At 52.9% G+C, this 24,388-nt stretch overlaps 1 protein-coding gene across 3 annotated transcripts; it reads right to left on the bottom strand.

The window, feature by feature from the left end:
* Positions 1-1,953: 1,953 nt before the first annotated feature.
* On the bottom strand, positions 1,954-23,489 carry IGFBP5 (insulin like growth factor binding protein 5). Of its 3 annotated transcripts, none has more exons than XM_029224954.1 (5): positions 22,354-23,489; positions 8,151-8,380; positions 7,729-7,848; positions 6,425-6,547; positions 1,954-6,305 (listed from the first exon to the last, which is right to left on the bottom strand). In XM_029224954.1, exons 1-5 carry the CDS (start codon positions 22,685-22,687, stop codon positions 6,276-6,278), a joined length of 837 nt encoding a protein of 278 aa, XP_029080787.1. In that variant the 5' UTR covers positions 22,688-23,489; the 3' UTR covers positions 1,954-6,275. The 3 variants fall into 3 exon arrangements, with proteins under 3 accessions (XP_029080787.1, XP_029080790.1, XP_029080789.1); XM_029224957.1 differs by lacking the exon at positions 22,354-23,489 and adding an exon at positions 14,138-14,582; XM_029224956.1 differs by having other exon boundaries at positions 1,956-6,547.
* Between the last annotated feature and the right edge of the window lie 899 nt (positions 23,490-24,388).

Below are 24,388 nucleotides of genomic sequence, written 5' to 3'. Positions count from 1 at the left end.
AGGGGAGGTTTATCCAGGGCGGAGGGGCTGCAGGGCAGGTGGCACCCAGACAAGTAGATGCTAACAGTGGAGCCATGGGCTCCAGGATCCCCGGGGAAGAGCCGGGGAGGGTTGATGAATCGAACAGCAGAATAGGGGAGACCAAAGGCTCTCGTTCTCCACTGAGTAAAACGCTGACATTGCAGCGCCCTCACTCCATTTCTCTCACTGGAATAGCTGACCGTGCTTGGAATGGGAGAGGGGGATCTTCAGATTTTCCATGCGGAACACTTGAGGGCACCCAGGCTCGGAGAGGGGCTTCAGTGGATGGAGGTGAGACCGTGGAGTTGAGAGTGTTTCTAAGAGTGTGGCCTTGGACCAGCTGCCAAACCTGGGGGTGAGGTTGGGACACAGCAGACCCCAGGCCCCAGCCCAGTCCTACCGGCTCACAAGGCCCCCCCCGGGTGAACATGTGGTCAGCAACGTGCTATGGGTCCCAATGATGAACTGTATAGGGAGGGGATGGAACCAGGTGCACAACAGCCCGGAGCCAGGTCCCAAATGACGTGGGTACCTGAGCGGGATGTCCAGAGGTGAGGGTTGTAGGAGTAGGGAGCATGGTGGAGTGGGCCTGGGGGTGGCATGGGCCCTGAAGCGGGAGCAAGTCTGAGAAGAATCCTGGCCCACTCCTGCCCCCCACCCACCCCAGGCAGTACGTGGATGAGCAGCTGCCAACCGAGAGGCCAGGAGACAGTCCCGGGGCAGGTGATGCCACGTGGCCTGACCTGGACCACACGGCCTTCCTGCGTGCCACTCTTCCCGTCCCCGCCCAGCACAACTCATCAGCTCTCCTGCCCGGTAAAGTGAGGAAGGCCGGTCCGTCTCTGGCCTCCCAGCGCAGCTGTCACACCCTCCAATCTCTGCCGTCACTGCCGGGCGCTGGCTGAACAGCTGCACATCTGCAAAGCTGTGTACGGGCCCAGTGGTCTCAGGGAAGAGAGCTTCAGTGATGCTTCCGAAGGACACATGCCCAATGACAGGCCAGCCCCTTGCCAGGCAGGGACACTCCCAATGTCTCTGCTTTGCCATGTGACTCGGACGGGGCAGGGCACCGGGGGGGGGGGGGGGTCCGGGTCGGGCAGAGTGGAGATGCCCCCAACTCTGTCCCCCTGCTGTGCGCATGGATGGAGGCCCTTGTTGGGGGTGGTCAGGGGGATGCATGAAGGGCAGTGCCCTGCTGTGGGCTCGCAGATAAAGAGGGGACATGGAGATGAGGAGAAGCGGCCGGAGGAAGGAAGGGCGGATGGTAGAACAGTGTAGGAATTGTGGTCCTTACGCCGCTGGAGGGTTGAAATCAGTTACTAGCCATTTCATAACTTTCCTCTTCAGCGGGTGGAAATGGCAACGGGGTGCTGGGCAAGAGCAGGAGGTAGGATTCACCTCTGCCAGAGGTTCCCAGGAGTTGAGAGCTTGAGAGGAACATTCTAGCATTGCCTTCCTTAAAGTCCTCTCTGAGGAAAAGAGACCCATCATTTGCTTAGGAGTTGATTAAGATCGCTTTCTTTAGCAGCGGGAGCTGAGATTAGATGGTAAAAATGATAACAGTCCTAGTGATAACGCTGCTGAAGCTGCAGGACCACCCTCCCGCCTAAGCGCCTTGTGTAGTGAACTCACTGAAAGGGTTTCGGGGAGATGGAGAAGGGGGTGCCTGGGTTTGGGTCTGGGGGCCCCTCTGGAGGGAGCAGGCCCTGATTTTGCCTCCACCTGGTCCTCTCTCCTTCCCTCTGTCCTCTCTCTCCCTTCGCCTACCTTCCCTGGACCCTCGGAGGAAGGTGACGCAGGCTAACTGAATGCATAACTTTATTAAATAAATGCTTTGTCGCGACAAAAGACAAAGATCAAGGAGTAACATAAATTATAAGTTGAATAAATAGTATACAGCAATCTTCACTTTTTTAATAAAACGTGAGATCCTCAGGTTTTTTGTTTTGTTTTTTTTTGTTTTTCTCGTTTTTTATTTCCTTACGTACAAAACACTAAACAGGAGGCGAGCTCTTCCACATTCAGGTGATTTTTCCCCCCGCTTTTTCTTTTTCTTTTTTTTTCCACAAACAGGTTTTGTTTGTTGGTTTTTTTTTTTTTCATCCTTTTCACCAGTAAAGATTATGAGCATTTATTAACAAAAAAAAAGTTGAAAACAAATAAAGAGGAGAGAATAGCGCTATGGTATGTATGTATGTCAAATTATAAAGAACTACAGTAATATGTGCTGTGGTTATTGCTGTCTAAAAAACAAACAAACCAGTAGGCAACTCGGAATCTGAGGGAATCTTGTCTGACAACTGTCTATCCGTGTGGGCTACTGTGTGATGCTGGTGGTGGACGGTCCGGGACTCAGGCTGGTGGCCGAGGACCAGAGAGGCGGGGTGAACGGGTGCAGGGCGGCTGACCCCCCTCACCTCCCCTTTCTCCCATCCAAAAAAAGTTAAAGAGAGGAGGCCAGAGTCTGTGGAAATGGCTAAACTATATACTCCATTAGAAAACCAAGAAAGTATGTTTATAAAAAGACACCAAAAGCCTATGAGAAAAAAAAAAAGTGGAGAATAGTGCAAAATAAGTCTTGCACTTTAGTGGTTTTAAAAATAAAGACAGTACAACGCCCAGGTTGCTGGCCGGTAACCTCTGTTCCCTTGGCCCACTACCTCTCAAAATAGAGCCTCCTTTCTCTTGGAAGCCAAATCTGTCCTCTCTGAGACCGGAGGGTTGCTTCTCCTTGGCCCACTCCTCTCTGCAATGTCATCTGAGCTGGATCCCTCTTGGGGGCTAAGTGGATGGGGGGGGCACTGCCCCAGTTGGAGGGGGGCTTGCCAGTTGCTTGGTAGCCCTGTGGCTGCTGACGAGCTGGGCAGTGGGAGAGTGGTGGTCCACGCCCGCCTCCCCGGAGGAGGTTGGCCCTGCTGGGTTACCATGGAGACCACAGAGGTGGTGATAGGGAAATGGGCGAGGGGACAAGGGATGGGACCACACAGGGCCTCCCATCCTCGCCCCCCGTGTGGGGGCTAAATGTCTCCAGGCCTGTATGTGCAGGCCTGGCTGTCTGAGAAACTTTCGAGTCTCTTCCGTCCCAGATGCCCTGCTTTGCCCCTGTGCGTGGGGCAGCTCCAGGGGCAGGGGGAATCAGTCCTGGCTAGGCCTCCCTAAGTGACCTGGCAGTAGAGGCGGACACAGGTCTTCACTGCCAGAGCGAGGCATGAGTCAAAGGGGGATGGGGAGAGACCTCCTGTTGGCGCAGTGGGCCAACGTTTAGACTTGAGGCCACAGAAAACCCAGAGCCTAAGGCCTCTGGGTGAGCAGACAGTGGCCAACAGGCAGCCTGGGGTCAAGAAGGTCCCTGCTCCGGGACTTCACGGCTGGCAGCTCACCACACCTGCCTTCCCGCCACCTCGCACAGGGGAGGGCTCACCTTCCTCAATGTCTCCCTCCCCATGGGCTCCCACCCTGGGCTCAGGCCAGACCTCCCTCTGTCTGAAGGTCCAGCATCCTCTAGGGAGTGGCCAGCTGACCAGAATCCTCCCCCCGCTCCGTCCTCCCTGCAAGCACTAGAGAGAGACTCACAGGTTTGGGTTAGTCAGTGTGAGCTTTGGAGGCCTGAAGAGACGGGTGGCAGGTCCCAATCCCCCACCTTACGGCCGAGGGCAAAGAGCCCATGGAAGGAGCACAGGCCCCTTCAAAGTCCAGTAAACAGCGGGAGGAAAAGACAGCCCCTCTCAGTAACCAGGAACCAGGTCCAGGCCTTGGGGGGGTGGGGAGAGCTCTGCAAATCCCTGGTTCAGTCTTTTCTTAGGGGGAATGACCCCCCAGTATCCACTCGGTAGATCCCAGGTAGACGACTGATCAAGATGCAAAGAAAGAATGGGCGGAAAGAACAGTGAAGTGGGAAAGGCTGACGATACTGGCCTAAGACGTTGAAATGTGAATCGGGGGCTTGGGGACAGTTGCGCAGAGAGATGGGGCATGGTGACACAGCAGGTCAGGGAAGTCCTTACGGCTGCCAAACCCATCAGGCCCTTTGTCCTGCGAAGATCGACTGCCTCTTCCATCCCAGCCAACCGTCCTGGCTGGGGAAGCAGGAGAAATCCCCCCAAGTTCCAGAGCTGCAGGCTTTCCACTAGCTGAAGTGTGTTTGCTCCTTAGCTATCCCTCTTCATCGTCCCCAAGTTAGATGCTGGTGTGGTCTCCATGGCGTCATGTCATCAGGAAAGAGTGGAGAAAGCTGCGTTCACAGCGAGAAAGGGTCTCCTTTGCCATGTCCAAGACCCTTCTCCTGGCCGGCGATCTCCATCCTCAGAGGGCAGCCCCAGGGCCGCCCATTTGTTGGGGGGAGTCCGTGGAGGATGGGATTTTTTTTGGTTCAAAGTCTGGCTGCCAAATGACAGCACCCCCAAAACACACATTCCCCGCTTGTCCTGGGTCTTTCTGCCATCCTCCACCCCAGGACGGAAGCCAGAACTGGCCAGAGTGGATGAAGAGCTTGAAACCCTCTCTGGCCTCAGTCCCTTATTGCAGGGTGAAGGTGGGCAGGTGAGCACATAGGCTTGTCCCTTCCAAACTACGGCTGGTCTCTACTGATCCTGTTTCTGTCCAGCCGCTACAGTCTAGAACCCATCGAAAGTTAACCCACCTTCCCTGGATCCAAGGCCTGGATTAAGCACATTTCTCTCTTACAACCTGTTCCCCCATCTTCCTCTCTCCTTCCCCTTAAATTCCAGAGGCATTATCAGGTGGGGACCCAGGGAAGTGTCTCTTGGCTTTGTTCTCTTTTCTGTCGCTTCGCTCCAAAGCTAGAGTGGGACAGTCAGCCCCCTATCTCTCCAGCTCTCTGCCCCTCGCTTCATCTACTCTGGCCTGAACAATCACTTTTACTGTTTCCCCATATTTAAACCTTTCACCTCCATCTCCCTCTTTGCCGTCTCTCATTTCAGTCTCTCTCCTGCTCTGCCAGCATGAAGGCTGAAAGAGGCTTTCCAAAGGCAGGCTCTGTCCAGATGAAACAAAAAGGCTGGGCAGGACCAGGGGGTCAAACTTGGACCTGTTGGGTTCACTGGGTGTGGGAGTCCAGAGACAGTGACTTCCCAAGGGTCTAAAGGTGAATGGGATGTCCTGGGGAGCTTGGTGGGTGCACCACTGGGTGTGCTCATCCACCTGGCTTGGTGGTACATGAACACACACACACGGGAAATCACGAAAAAAATCCAACACTGTGTCCCACGAAGGGTTGAGTTTGCCGCTGCTCATGGGAAGCAGGCATTATGGGTTGTATTACAAGAAGATGGGTTTTCTTGGTTTTCCCAGAATAAGGACGCTCTTCAATGCCCCCAGAGGAACTACTTGGAGAAGTTAATGCAAACCTTTGACAGAAAGGAAGGAAGAAAGAAAAAAATCAAGAAAATAGATTTATATGCCTATATAATACTATATGGAGCCTTGTAGATAAATACAAGCCCACTTTTTGTTTTTCCAGCCTATCCTCCCCCACAAAGGCTGTGCTAGCTGCGAACTGGATGCAATGAAGGGCTGAAACTACAGGCTTCATTCAGCGCAGAGTTTTAGCTGCCCTGGAAGAACCCATCTGCCCACTATTGGGGGTGTGGATTGATTTCTCAAAGTCTGCAGGGGGAGTGAAATATGCACACATACTTCATATTCATGGATCCACTTAGGGACACCTACCTATCTAATATCACTCAGTTATGAATTTGCTTTGTGTTGAGAGGAATGGAATGCATTTTAGGTTTTGTAAATTTGAGGGAGAGAGAACACAGTGTCAGGGTGGGAGGAGAGGAAGGACCTGTCGAGCCGTGCAAGCTGCTGGCTGCAGGGGGAGATTGATCCAGGAGAGGCACTGATGCCTGCTGTCTTTTCCTTTCTCCCCCTGTGACCCATCCAAACTGGGCAAATTCCAAGGGTGTCATCGAAGGCCACACCTGGGGCTGCACCCGCTCCTGCCCAAGCGGCTCCCCACCTCGGGCCGGAGCTGGACGTAAAGGCGGCTGCTTCCGGCCCACGCTCTGCTTTTCCTTCTCGTGACTACTCGTCCTCCCCTCTCTCACACACATCTGCTTCCCTCCCTTTTCTTTCTCTTGTTCTTCCTCTCTTGCCCTCCCTGTTCATTCAACTTGCCTCAAAAAGAAAAACTTTTTTAAAGGGGGGGGGGTGTCTCCTTAGCTTTGTGCATCTCCGTTGTTGCCGTTTTCAAAGTTGAGACCTTGCCAGAGATTCCGAGGTCCTCAGTTTCTTCAAATAGATAGATATATGTATTTTCTTCCCTTAAATGAGATGAAATGAGTGGCGTCCTGGGGTGGAGGGAGGCACTGGCTGGAGTCAGGGCTGGGGGGGGGGGTGGGATGGGGTGAGGGAAAGATGGGGAGGGGACGCGTCACTCAACATTGCTGCTGTCGAAGGTGTGGCACTGAAAGTCCCCGTCCACATATTCCATGCCTGGCAGCTTCATCCCGTACTTGTCCACGCACCAGCAGATGCCACGTTTGCGGCCACGGGAAGGCTTGCACTGGGGTGGGAGAGTGACAGGCAGTGAGGGTGGCTGTACCCCGAGGCTCTGCTCCTGCCTGGCCCTTCATCCTCCCTGCCTCAAGACAGATCCTCACCCCCGGAGAGTTGAGGGAGCTGTACCCAACCCTGGGGGTTCTGGTGTCCACACTGCATGGGCGGACGGAGTGGGGGGGAAGTGCTGATTTAGGCAGTCTTCCCTAGGCTAGCTCCTACGACTTCGTTTTATGTCACCCATTCAGGGTCCTCCAACTTGGTATTTTCCAGAGAATGATATAACCTGATCATGATGATGAAAATGATGATAAATTAAATTGTTAAATAATAGTAATAATAGGAGGCATCACTTGTATAGCTGTATCACATACAAGGCACCGCCTAACACTTACTATATTGTAGGTACTGTTCTAAGTACTTTATAAAGATTAGTCCATTATTCCTCATAATCATGTGAGAATAATAGGTACAATTATTCTCCATCTTACATGAGAAACTGGAGGCAGAGACATTGACTAACTGGGGTAAGAGGACACAGCTAGTAAACAGGAGAGCCAAGCACTCACGCAACGCTGTCTGGTTCTTGACTCCTAACCTAGAGGAGGGATGCCCTCATCAGAGTCATCTGGGAGGGCATTTGTTAGAAATGCGAATTCTCAGAGTCTGCCCGAGACCTACCCTCAGAAACTCTGGGGTGGGACCAGCAATCAGTGTTTTAACAAGACCTCGGGGTGATACTGATGCCCTAGGAAGTCTGAGATCACTACCCTAAGGTCATGCGTACTCCTTAACGGGCTCAGATGACTGCTTAACCAGCAGTTGCCCAAAGGGTAGCCTGGCTGTGAATGGGACACTAAACGATTTCAAGTGGTATGTGGTTAAAACATGTTTTAGAGTCATGTATATGTATATATTTATGTGTGCCTATCAGAAAATAACACATCCAACGTGTGACGTGACGCAGTGATAGAAAGTTTCCTTTTTAGATGAATTCATGTATGTAAGGTGAATCATTAAAACGTCAGTAGATTATAGTGTAGGAGGGAATGGGGACAATCACGATTGTGACGGGTGCAAGGATTTTGGAGGTTTGGGACAAAGTGTTGTTAATGACAGAAATCCAGGCATTTAGAGGTGGAGGTTTCTGGCAAGTGCCCTGAACTTGGGGCTTGGCACGGGGCGTACCTGCTTTCTCTTGTAGAATCCTTTGCGGTCACAGTTGGGCAGGTACACGGCGCGGGGCACCATGCGCGGGCTGGCTTTGAGCTCCTGAAGGGAAGCCTCCATGTGCCTGCGGCAGGGACCCTGTGTGCGGACAGGAGGGGTGAGAGGTGTGCCAGGACCCGCGGGAACCACCAGGACGTGCAGAAAGCGTGGCTGGGGTATGGGGGGCGTGGTAAAGGGTCTGTACGGAGAGTCACCGCCTTCTGTCTCCAATACCTGCCACCCAAGGTCTCCCTCCGCCTCGCCTGCCGCGCCCCCTGGGCGTATAAAGTGCTACCACGCGCGCTCATTTAGACGCGGGCTAAGGTGGAAAGCTGGGGCGGTGGCGCAGGCTGCGGGGTGTGGATGCAGAGGGGGATGGGGAGAGAATCCTTGAGACTCACCTGCTCAGACTCCTGTCTCATCTCAGGTGCAGAGATGACCCGGGGGTGGGCGGTGTCCTCAGCTCCCCCCACGAACTTGGACTGGGTCAGCTTCTTTCTGCGGTCCTTCTTCACGGCCTCGGCCTTCAGCTCGGAGATGCGGGTGTGCTTGGGTCGGAAAATCTTGGGCGAGTAGGTCTCCTCCGCCATCTCGGAGGTGGTCGGTTCCTCGTGCTCGCGGGAGTCTCTTTCTGCAGGGAGAAGGGGGCTGAGGCCCAGCCGTGCAGAGCCCGAGGCTCGAAGGATTGGGGTGAGGGCATGGGCTCTCTTCATTCCTGGACTCGTCCAAACTGGGGAAAGCAGGGAACTGAGAACCAGGGCACGAGTCGACACTCGTGTAAGTGGTGGGAAATCCAGGGCGACTTCATGGGGTAGGAGAGTGTTGGAAAAGTCAGGCTGATACAGGAGGGGACGTCGGACAGGAGGGAGAGGATATTCTGGGGACGGGGAGGGCGAGGGCTGTGGGAAGGGGCTTGCTTGTTGGGGGGCTGGCTAAGTAGATGGGGTGGTGGCCGGAGGCGGGGCTGCGATGTAAGAACACAATCTGGAGACCTAGGCTGTCGGGGGAAATAGGCGACGGCCAGAACGTGGACAAGAGGCCAAGTCCATCCTTTTGGTGTTTTCGGAACTGCTGGAGTTGCGATATATCTGGAGCCGGGAAACCAAGGGCAGCAGCGTCCTGGGGTGTCTGGACGGGCAGGGGTTGGGGACCATCAGGCAGAACAGGAAGAGGGGAGCCGGGAAAGCCAGAAATGTGGGGTCTGGAGGGGATCAGTGCCCGCGGCTGGGGGGGACGTGGAAGCCCGGGGCCTTGCTTCCTTCTCAGAGCTGGCTCTGTGCTCTGTGCCCTGGGAGGCTGGGACATAACTCAGCTCCAGGCCAAGAGAGGCAGACTGCTGGCTGCGGGTGGAGCGGTTATATATAGCAGTGACTTGGTGACAGTCTATATTTAGCTGACTTATGACCTTTAAAGAACTAGGACTTTGTTCATTTATTTGTCGATCTGTTCATTCCAGCCTCCGGCCTTTTCTTGGTTCACAGATTTCCATGAAATTCTCATCTCACAGGCGCCCTTCTCTGGGTCCCTCCTCTCAGCGCCCTGATCCCACCAGCCTAGGCAGACCCAGGGCAGGAGGTCTTCGATTGCTCTTCCCAGGTGGGTAGAGCGTGGGCAGGATGCCCAGGGTGAGAGCAGGTGTAGGGCAGGGGGGGTGCGGGCAGGGAACCCTGTCTTCACTGCCCTCTTTTCTTTTCAAATTCTAGAAAAAGAAAATAGGGCTTTGGGGGGTGACCCTGAATAACTCAAATAGACTGAAGAAGAATCCTGTTGTCCACCCTCGCTGCTCTCACCGGGCTGCCCAGGAGCTGAGATGGCAAGGCATGGGTTGGGAAATAGAAGGAGAGGACTCTGAGGAGGTGGTGTCGAGGAGAGGTACAGGGAGGGAGCAGTTCTGTGAGAGGACACTGTTTGGTGTCCCCGGGGCAGGAGATTTCAGCCCAGGGGAAGTTCCAGGTGTGTGTTAAGAGAGGTATTTGGAGGCCTGGCCTAACCTGGTCAGGATGGCAGGTGGCAGGAAGCACCCAAGCACCTGTTTGTCTCTTGGCTCGGGATTTGTCAGATTTAATCAAGTAGGTAATCCAGTCCTTAAGGCCCTGGCAGGGAAGTTCCCCACCCTAGAGAAGCCTCCAGAGGTTTGCAGTGTCCTGGGTGGCGGCTGATTCGGGTATTTATCCACAGGAGAGGAAGGGAAGTAGTTTCTGGAGAAGAAGGTGTGAGAAAGCAAATGACAAAGCAGTGGGCAGGCTCTCCCTGAACAAAATTCAGTAGCAGGATCCCTGTCCCCTTCTGGCCTTTCACTCCCTCTTCCCACCATGTCCTGCCCTGTGCTCTGACTCTATCAAAACCCACCGGGATGATAAATCAACAAGGTGATGCACCTGGCAGGTGGGATGGAGCCTTCCGGAGATTAGCTAACAGAGTGATGTTTTTGGCGTAAACCAACTTTTCCTGGTTGTGGGATTAGCTAGGATGGGGGTGGGATGCAGGGTGGAGCAAGCTGATTTGGGGGACTCTGTGCAAAGTGAAAGATTAGGGCTCTGTTATCTAGTAATTCAGGCCCAAACCTGAGGCCCAGGTCTTGAGGGAGGGGGTGAGGAGAGGAAAAGCGAACCATTGCCTAGTCACATCTTACTGAGTGACTTGACACTTCACTCAGACTCTCTGGGCATCCCCAAGCACTCTGACCCTCGCTTGAGCAGTGGGGGGGCGGGGGAGAGGGCAAGAGATGGTTGCCATTGAAAGGCTGGGAGCATTCTGGGTGTGCATGACCACACGCCTTCCCCAGTCAAGATTGTAACCAGGTGAAGGGAGGGGAGGAGGGCGAGAGGGCTGGGTGTGGGACGCATGGAGGAAGGATGAGCATCTCCTTTGGGGGCTGCTCTGGCCTGGCCCAGAGGGAAAGCAGACTGTCCTCAGGGGCACCTGTGGATCTGGGCTCTTCACCGGGAGAGGTCCCCGGGGCTGCTTACTCCCAGTGGCTGGCTGTTCCAGCTCCCCGAATCCCTCCAATAGTCCATCCCTGTGTCCACAAGTACATGCACCCATCCCAGCGGTACTATTTCTGGCTCTTAAAGATATCTGGGGTGGGAGTGCCACCCACCTTCTTCTGGTCACCTGTTTTGGGGGCCCTCTGTCCCTTTGGTCAGAGGGTGTGATCCTCCAGATGCCGTTTCACCTTCTCTCACGGAGCTTCTCTCTCTGGCTTTGGTGGTCGTGGAAGTACATTGGCTAATGCCCACCCTCCCCCAATGTCAGCAGCCCTTCTCAAGACTCTTCATATTTTAGGATCTTTGAGAAGTGCTGTGGCTGCCCTTAACCTTGACTCACCCTTCCTGGGAGGAGGATAGGGCTGTTAACAATGGTTCAAGAAACTTTGGGGTAATTTACTTTGACCTCTCTTGGTCTTTTGTCCAATAGTGTTAGCTTTGAGGCTAAGCAAGGATGATACTGGAGAACGAAGTGCCTTCTTTAAGGAACTCAAAGTACTTTTGCAAACCCTCTGTCCTTCCCCTGGCCTCACCAAGGCCGGGTTCCTGAGGGCATACCCTCCCCAGTTTGCAGTCTCTTTGGCTGTTTCTGAAGGGCAGACTTAAAGTTTTGATGTGCCTCCCGGGTTTCGGTGCCACTTAACCCCATGGGACCTATTACTTAGGCAGCGGGAGAGTCGAGTATCAAAGATACTAATCAGGGTCTTGTGGTCACCTGTAGGCTCCAGAGAGACAGCGGAAACTTGGAGCGGAGCCAGGGCAGAGCCATGAAGATTAAAGGGCTGGAAAGTAAGACTGGAGCTGGGATGTCAGAGCCAACTAGCCCTACTCAGCTGCTTTGTAGCTGAGTCCTAAATAGGCTTGCAATTTTGGAAGGGTTTAAGTTTTAGATAAAACAAGAAGGCACAAGTAGACTGGCAGCTCCTGAGCTGTTTCATCCAAAGAAAATGGAGCAAGGTTGCAGAAGGGATTTAGGTGGGATATAAGGGAGGCCTTCCTGGTGGAGTTGCCCTGCACGTGAATAGCAATCTAGGGAACTTAGCAATGCAGTAGGTTCTGGAACCCAGCCGACCAGCGTGTCAATACCTCCATACGGCCAGTAGGTGGCGGAGGAGACCGATGGCCGCAGAACACGTCCGTGGCGCTTCCTTGTAGGGACTGTAAACAATTTTAAAATCTGGAATTTGTGTGCCTCCCTCTCCTACTTCTCTGACAACCACCCCAATCCTCCCCTCTTTGTGTGTCTGCGGCATGCATGGAAAGAGTCAGGGAGATGGACATGCACGGACTGGGAAGGACCCACGGGGGGTCAGGGTTGGAGAAGGCAGGTGTGGGGCAGGGGCAATGCTATCAGTGTGTAACCCCCTGCTGTTTCTTTAATCTGCACCTGAAACACGGTCAGGGAAAGAAGGGAAACAGATCTAGGACCTCCCTTCCTATCTCTAGATGTTATTTTGAAAGGATTCTGCAGAGAGTGGGCAAGGGAATGTTCACTATTGTTCCCTCCTCTGGGAAGCTGTTGAGGCAGGGCCCTTTAGCTCCATGATCTATCCAACAACTAAGGAAGCGAGGGTTCTCACATTGTCCCGATATTTACCTTTGGATAACTATCTGATTCTCTGCTCTGTTCTGCCCCCAGTCCTGCCACCCGGGCTCTCTGATGCTCCCAGCCCCTGCCGTGTTAGGGTGGGCAGCTCAGTTTCTCCTTCCTTCATAAGGCGCTGTGCATTCACCCTGATGCAGCAACATCCACTGAGGCACTCCCCAGGGCAACACGAAAACCTGCCTGAGGACTGTGCCATCCTCATGCCCCAGTGAACCTTTTTTTTTTTTTGGCCATGCCATGAAGCTTGTGGGATCTTAGTTCCCCAACCAGGGATTGAACCAGGGCCCCGGCAGTGAAAGTGCCGAGTCTTAACCACTGGACCGCCAGGGAATTCCCCCAGTGAACCTTGAGTGTGTCTGGGTGCAGGCCCAGCCAGTGTGGACCCAGAGGCATCCCAGGGCGGGCACTGCTCCTCACAGCACAAGTGCCAATGCATGCTCCCTCCCCAAGCCCCACCTCGGTCTCCGACCCGCCCTCTCGCTGTAGTTCTCCTGCAGGCGCAGGGTGCTTTAGCAGCAGGACCAGGCACTTGCTCTTAGGAAGCCTTCTCATCCCACCTGCTCCCCGAGCCCAGCGATGGGGCGGGTCCGGTTGGGGAGCTTCTGCTTCCTGCAATCGAACCTTCCACCCTGGGGCTGTTAGTCCTACCTTGGCACCATTAACAGCCTGGGCCCAGCCTGGTGTTTGTTTCCCACACTATCTTGACCTCATAATCAAACTTAGAGAAAATGGGTGGACCAGATATTGTGACTTCGCCTACGGAAATTGAAGAAGCTGAGATGTACTTGGAACTCGCAGCTCAGGAAGGATGTGGGGCTTTGCCAGGCCACTTGGACCTGGGAGTAGTCTCTTTTCCTAGCCAGAAGACAAGAGGGGTTCACCCAGAATCTCTCCACAAGGAATGAAAAGGGGAGCTGGGTTTCCACTGCCTCTCATTCTAGCTCCCTCTGTGGAATTCAACAGTAAGCTTCTTAAGGGGAGAACTTTGTCATTTATCTTGGTCTCTCCAGCCTATGGTCTTCAATAAATAATCTTTAAATGGAGAGATGCGTGAATCTGCTCACGAGACAGAGCGCAGGAGGTCTAGGAGCCGTTCTGTAATGCCAGCTGCGGCATGTTCGAGCTCAGTGGATACCCTGAGGGGTCATGTCACCCATGCACCTGCCTTTAAACACAGGAGCTGCTGCAGAGAGAACAAGGCGGCAGGGAGGTGAGCCTCACAGGAGCGGGAAGAAGTAGGGTCCCCTGGATTTACTGGGCTTCTTTGATCTAAGACTGTGCTGTCCAATACAGTTGGAATGAATAAATATTAAGTCAGATTACAAACTCAGCTTCTCAGTTGCTCCAACCACATTTCTGAGGCTCAATAGCCACATGTGGCCAGTGGCTACTGTGTTGGACAGCGCAGATCGACGACACTTCCATCACTGCCGAAAATTCCCCTGGGCAGCTCGTCCGAGGGCACTGATCCATGCCTGGGTATGGCTGGATTCTCCGTGCCTCCGCTCCACTTGGCCTTGTTTCCTAGCCAACCTGCAGTCTCCTGCTCTTTGCTACACGTAAGGCTTCTGCGAAAATGCTAGATCAGCTGCTCACTGTTTAAAAAGATGTGAGACATGTCTCAGTCTCCTGAAGTTTGACCATTTCCCAGCTGCAGATGCCAAGAGACTCAATTACACTGTGCGTGCCTTTGCATAAAGAAAAAGGGGATGGGGCAGTAGGGAGGGCCGCAGAGCCTTCCAGGGGAGCTGCACCGTCCCCGCTCCTACCCGTAACATCACTGACCAGTGCCTACCTTGCCCCAGTCTCTCTTGGAAGACTCTGTTTTCTTGTCCTCTGTGGTTAGTAACAGACATGCATGTTCTGGGCTCTTCTTCACCTGAATTATGGGCTGAGAAGGGAAGGAACACTGACTTCCCAAGAGGAAAAGAAACCCAAACGACTGTTACCCTAAGGAACCAGTTGCAAGAAGGGAGGAGTTGCAAAAAGACTCTGGAGGGGAGTCTTGCTGACCTGGGGTACATGGCAGAGGCAGGGAGCAGATTCAGAGTGTTAGTGACTGGACAGAGAGAGCAACAGGCTTAGCCCCCTGAGCTCCTTTACAGCCCCCTGCCATTTCAGGCCAGGAAAACAAACGTGGGTATGTGACATCCCTATCCTAAGCACAGAAATAAAGACACCATAGAGCAAAGCAGAGAAACAGAGTCAGGAGCCAGACTACCAGCCCTTGACCTTCAGTCATCCTTCTTGGGAGGAAGATGGGGCTGCTAACCGTGGTTCAATAAATCCTGGTGCAGGTGTACTTTGACCTCTCTTAGTTGCTTCCTCTCCTCTCCTTGCCTTAGTTTTCTCATCTGAGTTATGGGGAGGATGACAACAGCCCCTCCTCCATAGGGTTGTGAGGATTCTATGAGCTGCTACGTGCTAATGAACTCTCAGCGTAGGTCTTTGCCTTGGTAGGTCTCTGTTGCCTCCCACCTCCCTTGTTCCCATCATCAACTAAAAATCTGGTTGCTGTGATATGTGGCTGACAGGTGTCTACTTGTAGATCACAAGACCTCAGGCGCCTTGGACTGAAGAAAGGTCTGCTGGGAAGTGATGGCTCTACCTTCATCTCTGGGGAGTCTGATTGCCAACCTCAGGTGAGAGGGGCTTTGCCCAAGAGCTTCTGAGAACTGGTTCCCACTTAGAGAACTCAGCCTGGGAGTCTGTCCTTTGTCTAATCCCATTCCTTCATGCTGCATTAAGGCACTAGGTCTTCTTACCTAAAGATGGAGAGAGAAAAGGTGACCCGTCACCTTTCCACAGTGTAGATATGGCAGGTGTCAAGTTGGCGGCACTTCCCCAGAATGAAAGGCTGGGGTCCCACTCACACATCCTCCACTGTAAAGGAAGGATCCTCCTTATTTTTTCTCCCTGGGGACAAACTAGGATTCAGGGCCATGACTCTGGCACACATTTCTTGATCCCTGGGCGGCAGCTGGTGATAAATTTACCCATAAGAGATACACACTTATGCGCAACTCCTAAGATGAGTATATCCAGCCATCCAGCATCTCTCTAGACTTGGGGAAGGTACATGCTCAGTAGAAACGTCTCTATCTCTTTCCTATATACACCCCAAACCAGAAGGTAATGGAGGGGTGAGGTGGGGGGCAGCCTTTGAATGGGGGAAGAGGAGATGAGGAGAGGCAGGAAGTGAGGGACCATTTCTCCGACCTGGCCACACTCCCACTGGTGACTCGTCACGGCCCATTCAGAGCAGCACAATTAAGTAGCCAAATTCCCTGAAAAGTCCTGTATGACCAGAAGGGGGCGGCAGGGAGCGGATGGTCGAACACTTTTTTTTTTTTTCCCTCCCAACCCTGGTTCCCCTAAGAAGAGAGACTTGCTAGGGTTCAAACAAGGGAGTCTGTCCTGTTTGGCAATTAAAGCTCAGACTCTTTTCCTTTTTGACTTCTTTGGGGCAGGAGGAGAGTAGAGACAGTAGTTCCCTTCTCAGGTATGGGAGGGGCTTGCTGGTGGCCTCTGCCCTGTCCAGTTCGGTGGCCACTAGCTATATGTGGCTTTTGGCACTTGAAATGTGGCTAGTGGGACTGAATTTTAAGATTTATTTCATTTAAATTAAAAAAATATCCTTGGTTATTGGAAAACTTTTGAGTATATTTAGGGCAACTCAGGTATACGAATCTACTTTTTCAACTGTAAATCTTATGAAAACTAAAAATACAGATCAAGTATTTCCAATGAAAATTTGGTGTTTGAATTGAGATGTGCTGTAAATGTAAAACACACCTCAGATTTCAAAGACTTAACATGAAAGAATGTAAAATATCTCATTATAATTGCTTATTTTGAGTATATATGGAAATTATAATATTTTGGGTATGTTGAGTTAAAACATACAGTTAAAATTAATTCCACCTGTTTCTTTTTACCTTTTTTTTTTTAAAAAAAGTGACTCTTAGAAAGTTTGAAATTACATATGTATGTGGCTTGTATTATATTTCAATCGGACAGTGCTGTTCTAAAGGGTCTGGAAGGAGAGCCATCTTCGCTGAGGTGACAGGGAGACTGGGGAGCAGCTCTCCAGTACAGCTGTAATGGTACAATCTACCCAGTTCAGAATAATAGGGGCCCATGTAAAACATCTCTGCAAACCAGCAGAGGTCATATGAGGCTAGGTTCTGAGTGAAAATTCGATCTGGGTTTTGCTTCAGGATTTGGTAAGAGAAGGGCTGATCTCTGATGGTTTAGGTGAGGGATCAAAAATAAGATAACCTATTTACTTTAAAACACCCCCCAGGGCTCACCTGATGGTCTAAGCCAGGGGTCCCCAGCCCCCAGGCCGCAGACCGATATTGGTCCGTGGCCTGTTAGGAACCGGGTCGCACAGCAGGAGGTGAGCAGGGAGGAAGCAAAGCTTCACCTGCCGCTCCGCATCGCTGGCATTACCGCCTGGACCATTCCCCCTCACCCCTGCTTCCGGTCCGTAGAAAAATTGTCTTCCATGAAACCGGTCCCTGGTGCCAAAAAGGTTGGGGACAGCTGGTCTAACCTATTGGGAAGACCGCCTTATCTGCCTCCTTCTTAAGAAACCCCCAAAGGAGGAGCTGCACCAGCATCCAGGATGTATGAGGATGGCTCTCAGCAATTCCTCAGATCAACGTGAGGTCCCCAGCTGTAATCTGGAGGGTTTCCTCTCCTCTCTTTCTGAAAGAGCTCCCACATACCTGACTACGTTCAAAAACCTGGTGACCTTCCCCACCCGAGCTCAGATCTCATCATCTTGCTGCACGGCTCCATGGAAGCCCGTGCTGGTGGAGGCTGGTTGCCATGGGAAGCCGGCCACTTCTGTGCCGTGGGCTCCTTAGAGACTGTGGGCCGCTGCCTAGCCAAGGAGCAGCGAGGGCCTGCCTGCCTGCCTGGCCGCATCAGGACAGCTCCCTGTCATTCAGGAAATGAGGTTTGGCACATGGACCTGAAGTCTTGACTGAACACACTACCCTCCTTGCCGCCATCCCAAACCACTGGCTTAAGCCAGCCTTGCTTGCAAGACCGTGCAGAAAAAGGGACAGAGCGGGGAGGGATTGAAAATAAAGGGGTACTGCCTTCTCCACTTTGGGGCCACTTCACTTCTTCCCCTCAAATGGAGCACTCCCAGTTCTGAGTTCTTATTTCATCCTCACAACCCCCCCCCCCCCCCCCAAAGCTATGGGATGACAGCCTCGGGTGATATTTGCCAAAGACCTCATTGCAGGTTAGACCAGACTGAGGCCAGAGACCTAGTGACTTAAGGAAGAAAGCCAGGGAGAGCGGAACGGAGGCCTAGGCTCAACACGATTCTAAGGCTGAGTTCTAGCCCTGGCTCTGCCTCTAACCCTGCGCCTAATTCTGGGCTAGTGACTTGCACTTAGGGCCTCAGAGTCCTCATCTGTAAAATGAGGGCCTTGACTGCCATGATGCCATGATGACTGCGGGTTCCTTCCAGCTGTAGCATTCTTTGGCCAACACCCAGACAATTCCCGGAGAGGCTCTCGGACCTAGCTAAGCTGAGTGGCCAGGCAGGAAAGGCTACTTTGCCTCTCATAGAGATTTCCAGTCACTTCTCTGGATTTATATTTAAGAAGGGGGAAAAAAAAAAAAGACATCATAACAGATATCATGGCAAGAATTGGAGCTTGAAACAAGAATGGGGGACTCTGTGGATATGGGGAGAGGGGACCAGAAGCTTAGAACTGGCTTTTTTAATTTGCTTATTTCTTCCTGCAGATATGTAATAAATCTTATTGTTTTGGAAAACATATGTCCAGATTACACTTGAAGGATGGTCTCTGGGGGTTGCAACTTTTGGACCTACCATAGTAAAAATGCAAAACAAAATCTCAAACAAAACCTCACCAAACAGCCTCCTCCCTCTTCACTGCTGCTTCCGGTGGGACCTCATTGGTACCTGGTCTGTTTACGGTGTTCTTCCAATTTCTGGAGGCAATAGACCTGGAGTGTGGTGGCCCTTCTCCAAAATTTTATTTTCCATACATTAAATAACTGAGTTTCAAAGACACTGCTCAGGTACAAAGTAAAAACTTTAGATAACAAAAATCACTTTCTTTTCCTGTTAGCACCTTCCCCCTTACCCCACCACCCCCCCTTCCCCATTAAGGGGACCAGGGTTTCTGCTGGGATTCCTGCTCCCATGCCCTTTGCTGTAACCCTCATGGTGACCTCTGGCTCCTAGGTCAGGCTGGTCCCCCCCTCTGCAGCTGCAAGCCCACCTGCCTGCTCAAATCCAATCCAAGCCCCAGGACTAACGCACAGCTGCTCCAAGTTAAAACTGAAGCCCTCAGGGGAAGGCCTTGGAGTTGGGGGATGGAGAAGGGGGTGGGATGGGAGGGAGGGATAAGAAAGGGGTCAGGGTGGAGGTGGGGAGGGTGGGGGAGAAGTGGAAAGAAAATGAGCTCTCACTGTGGCCAACTGTGCTTGCTCTTCCAGTCTGAACTGACAAAGCAGAAAGAGGGGGAAGGGAGGGGAGGGGGAAGGCAAGAAAAATCAAGTTAAAAGCACCCTCTCTCGTCTTCCCAGCTCCCATTTTGGTTGGCTCAGGGCACAGCCAGCCTCTTAAAGACTTGTTTCAAAGGGAGGGGATACGGGTGGGAAAGGAATCTGTCTCCTTCAGTTTTCCGTGATCTTGTTCAACCCAGACAAAAATTTGGCCAATAAACCTAACTCTGGAACTTGATTTCAACATGGCATTTGGACCAGGCTGGGAGTGGAAGCCAGGGTGATGGAGGGCCAAACCCCTCAAAAAAGCAAAGGCGGAATTCATTTTTATTTAGGTGATTTTTCTTTCTTTCCCAGAAACATATTTTCTGTTCTTCCTCTCTTATTTCTAAATGACAGAACTGAAACCCAGAACCCACTTCTCCCTGTATCCCAAACTTAATATCTCACAGGCACAAGAGAGATCTTCCAGACCCGGGCAAGTATGTGCGCCAGTAAAGCCGCAAGGCTCCTTCTCCAAACAATGCTCAGAGCAAAGCTCGGTCCTTCCTTGACTCGACCCAGCTCACCCATATTTATTGAGCTCGGTCCAATAAATAACTCCTGTCTCCCGCCTCCCTCTAGCCCTCCCTCACATTGCCCTCTGTTTCTATATCTATCTTTGCCCCTGAACTGGCCAGAATAAAATGCAGGGCCCGGAGCGCTCCCGGCACCAGGCTCGCGGGCGGACGCCCTCTCCAGTTGCTAAGCAACGCGCCTAGCAAAACACCAGTCCCCTCCCGCCCTCCGCTCTTCCTCCCAGAAGCTTTGGCTGCCTGCCATCTCGCTCTCCTCAGCTCCCCATTTCTGATACTAGAAATGCACTTTTTTTTTGGTTGGAAAAACCCCCTAAATCTCTCTCTCTCCATATATTTTTGATGTATGTGCATATGTATATTATCATCTATGTCTGTATCTAAATCTGGGGCAAATCCAAGTTCGCACTGCTGGTATCGGTAGGGAGGAGTGGTGGTGGAGTGTCGGGGGGCAGTAATTTTGCCTAAAGGAGCTGACACTCTCCTCGCTCTCTCTGTTCGTTGAGCTCTCTTTAAGTACCGTCGCTGCACCATCTCCAACTTTTGGGGGACCCACCCAGTGTTTTTCGGGCTGAAAAGCTCTAGCCAGGAGAGCCCACTCCCATCCCATCCATCCGGGAGGAAGGCGTCAACTCCGGCCACCGGTCAAGGGCAGCCATCCAGCGACTACAGTGGGTTAGGCACCTGCTTTAGGCGGGTGGAGTCTTCTAGAGGGATGGGAATGGGGATGCGGGACGGGGAGGAAGGCTGCTCCTTGTTGGTCCAGAGGCACCTTGAAGGTGGGGGCTGAGGAAGGGGCTGCAGAGAAGTCTAAAAGGCATCTTGCTTGGGACAAAAGCATGTGTGTGTGTGTGTGTGTGTGTGTGTGTGTGTGAGCGTGTGTTGGGTTGAACTGGAAAGTTGGATGCGCCCATTTGCTCTCCCAGCAGCTGCGCGCGCGGGAACCCTCCACACCAACCACATCACACCAACCATACGGTTGGGCAAATAAAAATGGGGCCAGAATGCGGCTGAGCGATAGCTTGCATGCTTTCGATGTGACCGGATTGTTACCCAGAGCGCTCGCTTCCAAGCCAGGAAATCGATTCATACCCCACCCCCCACCCCGTGCTAAGCTTTTCCAAATCCACATCCCACAAGATGAAGGCGAGGGGGACCGCCTTTGAAAAGTGGCTCTTAATAAAAATAACTTCACAAACCGGCCTCTGGGGCCTCCGGGGCCTGCACGTTGCTCTCTCTCCCTTTTTGCAGGCTGCAGTCTGGAGAAAGACTACCTCTTGCAAAGCTGGAGGGACGGCCTCCTGCGACAGGCAAAACCTGCAGGGTTTGTGGGCATCCGGGTCGAACCGAGGAAAGGTCTCCTGCCTCTTCTTAAGCGCCAACGCACTCCTTTCTTACATGACAGTGTCTGTAGTGTGCAGTTAAGAAAACTCACGTTGGGGTGCTCGTAATGGAAGGGGATAGGAGGTAAGAAGAGCATTGTCCCAGTAATAAAATACTACACAGAATAAACATTATTTAGCTAAGTCTGAACCCCTTTGGGAGAGGACCGATAACGACGTCTCAGAACCCAGACTCTTGTGTAGAGTTCATTAAACTTTTGCTAAAAATTTAAGATCAAGTAACTTTCCAAAAGGAAACCCAGTCTAAGGGGCGCAGAACTGTTCTGATTGAAAAGTAGAGCTCTGTCAACCTTTTAAACCCGAGACTCCTGGCACTGAGACTTTGGGGGCGGGGCAACCCGAAGGCGGGGCTACTTGGAGGCGGAGGGGAGGCTCCGGGAGCCTGGCTTTTCCGTCTCCGCCTCCTTGATTTTGCATTCTGCGTTTCCAGGGCCCCTCTTCCATTTACACCACGCCCACTTGTGATCTGGTTTGAGAGCTTGAGGGGCAACGCGGGAGAGTGGGCGATTAGCACTGGCGGGGAAGCTGTGATGTCTGAATTTCATGCCTCTTCTGGCTTCCCAACCCTGTATCCACCTTTCTTCCTAGGTAAAATCTGAATTGGGGCACGGGAAAAGGAGTTAGATTCGGGGACAAACACCAGCCCTGGAACACCAAACCCTTCCTTCTTATCCCTTTCCATCACTCCCGCCCTCCCCCACTTACCGCCTCACCACCTTCCCGCCGCCTCTGAGCTTGGCTAAAGTAATCTTTCCCTTCCAGGGAGGAAAAACGGTATTTTGCATTTCAGTATGTTGTATAATTGACCACGGTCAATCCGATCGAGTCAAGAGCAATGGGTGTGCACGTGGGAGGGGCATCGAAGTCCCCACCCAAAAGGCATTAGCTACCAAGGGTGCGTGCGTGCGTGTGTTATGTGAGCATGTGAGTGTGCGTGTGTGTCTGGTGGGGTAGGAGAATAGAAACGTCAAGGAGGGACTGGGGGGGTGGGTAGGGAGCTGGGAAGGACAAAGGTGGAATTACCACAGAAGACCGGTGACGCCTCTCTCTCTCCAGGTCCCCAGTTAAAGCAATATTTTGACAAAAGACATTATTTTTTTTCAAGTTCAGGAAAAAAAAAAACCCCAACAAACCCACCCCACAACATATTGGGTAGATGGGGGTGGTGGAGAGGGAGTTAATAATGTAAGGTGTACATTTTCGGACTGGAGATTGAGTACCTGGGGATTTGGACCTGGAGACTGAATAGGATCTTAGAGTCAGTGTTTAGTCGAGGGGGGAGGGGTGGGGTGGAGGAGGTGTGGGCAGGAGCGAGGAAAAGAAGCGAAAACAGGGAGAGCCTCGGCTAGACAGTAACCCGGGTAGCAGGATCGGCCAGGGTTCCAATCCCGAGGGGCAAGGACCCTCCCCGCCCTCCTCCCGGGCTGCACCCAGGCTCTAAGCCACTTGCTGGGCAGGGCGCGCCGGGCCAGCCTGTGCCGTGTCCCCCGCCCGTGCGCCGCATAGCTGCCTGGCACACTGAGCGTGCTCACCGATCTTGGCTTGCTCGCGGTAGCTCTTTTCGTTGAGGCAAACCCCGCGGCCGTGCAGCAGGGCATGCAGCGGCTTCTCCTCGTCCTGCCGGGGGAGGCAGCGCAGCCCCTGGGCGCAGCGCTCAGTATAGACGCCGCACGACTGCCCCTCGGCCAGGGCGCAGGTCATGCAGCAGCCGCAGCCCGGCTCCTTGACCAGCTCACAGCCCAGGGGGCTGGGGGGGCACATGGAGAGGGCTTTCTCGTCGCAGGGCTCACAGTGCACGAAGGAGCCCAGGCCCTGGGCCGGTCCCGCACAGGCGGCCAGAAGCAGGAGGACCGCGGTGAGCACCATCTTCTCCGAGTCTCCCCCTTTACCTGGGGCAGGGCAGGAGCGCGAGAATGAAGGGAGAAGGGGGCCAAGAGGGCGCGCGGAGAATTGTTTTTTCTTTTGAAAATTTCTAGTAGGTAGAGCAGGTGGCCTCCGCCAGACAACTGCAAAATGTAGGGAGCGATGGAGTGCTGGGGTGCCTGCAAGCAAGTCTCAGTTGCAAAGATTACGGACTTGCAACAGGTAGGGGAAAAAAGAGCAGCGCCAGGTGCACGCAGAGGGATCGGAGGCGGGAGGAACAACCCCTCCCCAAGCCTGACCTGGTCAGAATTGCGGGGCGGGGGCCAAAAATTATTCACCCCAAAATCACCACCGGAATAATGAGATCGGAGGCTGTGGAGGAGGGGGTGCGGGGGGAGAAAAATAGATTCGTCTTCAAAATTTTTGTTTAAAATCTCAAAGTACACCCGGCTCCTTTCTAACCCTCAGCTGCCAGCGGCGCGCGGCTGCCTCGGAACAGGTAAAAGGCGGAGGCTGCAGCCGCGAGGGTGGGGGGAAAATGTGGAAATAGAGAGAGAGAAAAAAAAAAAAGACCAAATCCAAGCCCCTAACACCTCTTTTCTCCCACTCTGCCAGCACCTCTTCGAAATTCGCAGGTTCTGCGTGAAGCCCGAAGCAGGGTGCAAACGGAGGAGGGGGTGATGAAAAGGAGGAAAAAAAAGAAAAGAAACAAAAAAAAAAGGAAAAAACCCACACCGCTTTGCAGCTCTTTCCTAGCTCTTTTTCCCCGGCAGAAGTTTCCAAAGAGACTACGGGCTCCGGCCGAGCAGGCGCTTTTAAATAGACGGCCCCTGGCTGCCAGCCAGTTTGTAGCTGCAATTTGAGCTCCCCAACACCCAACCCAGGCAAGGATGCCAAGGAGTACAAACTCACACGGGGTGGGGGTGGGGAGAGGCCTTCTAGACACACGGGGGCTCCCCTTCGCCGCCCGAACAGCGCCCTCCTCTCCCGGAGTGGAGAAAGGGCCGCGGGGGACGGGGCTCCGGCTGCCCAGAGCGGGCAGGAGGCGGGGGGCGAGTGAAGGAGAGTTCTTCGCAGCACGGTGGATACAATACGGAGTAACCCGTCTCCCGGTCCCTCCCACCCCTTAACTAGCCAAGGCCCAGGCTGGAGGGAGAAGTATTTTCTTATTAGCCAACTGGATATATACAGTGCCCAAGAAATCCTTCCTTAGCTTTGGGAAATGGCTGTCTGCTGGTTTTTGAGTGACCAAGTAAGGTGTGTGTGTGTGTGTGTGTGTGTGTGTGTGTGTGTGTGTGCGCGCGCGCGCGCGCGCTCTGTCTCTGTCTCTGTCTCTGTCTGTCTCTCTCTCGCATGTATGTATTGGGGTGGGCGTTAGTGTAGGGTGGCCAGTGATGGGTGGTGACTGAAAAGAAAAAGAAAGAAAAGAAAAACTGAATTTCCCCCCTAAAAATCTGGGGAAGGGGATTTAATGTAGTGTTTCTGTTGCTGGTGGAGTGACTGTCTTTGGTCATAGGGTGAAGAAGTGGCCACTTTCCTTCAGTTACACTGTTAGCCCAGGGAAGCTGTGTGTGTGTGTGTGTGTGTGTGTGTGTGTACTTGCTCGAAGGGACGTTCATAGCAGCAGCATTGTAGGCAGCAGTGAGTTACAGAGACTGGCACTGTGGAGGAAAGCTAGGTCTGAAAATCTTGCCTGGAGGCCTG

The sequence above is a fragment of the Monodon monoceros genome, unplaced genomic scaffold (genome assembly GCF_005190385.1).
Source record: "Monodon monoceros isolate NGI ecotype Baffin Bay Population unplaced genomic scaffold, NGI_Narwhal_1 Super_Scaffold_16, whole genome shotgun sequence".
In the NCBI taxonomy this organism is placed as follows: domain Eukaryota; kingdom Metazoa; phylum Chordata; class Mammalia; order Artiodactyla; family Monodontidae; genus Monodon; species Monodon monoceros.
The sequence above is the reverse complement of the archived record's forward strand: the minus strand, read 5'-3'. Positions and strand labels throughout refer to the sequence as shown.

What these genes read in the sequence shown, in the direction of transcription:
- IGFBP5 (XM_029224954.1), bottom strand. Translation starts at nt 22,687, where the DNA reads ATGGTGCTCACCGCGGTCCTCCTGCTTCTGGCCGCCTGTGCGGGACCG. An exon ending in TGAGACAGGAGTCTGAGCAG is followed by an intron (nt 7,849 to 8,150) that starts GTGAGTCTCAAG and finishes GTCCGCACACAG; the next exon opens with GGTCCCTGCCGCAGGCACAT. An exon ending in ACACCTTCGACAGCAGCAAT is followed by an intron (nt 6,306 to 6,424) that starts GTTGAGTGACGC and finishes ATCTCATTTAAG; the next exon opens with GGAAGAAAATACATATATCT.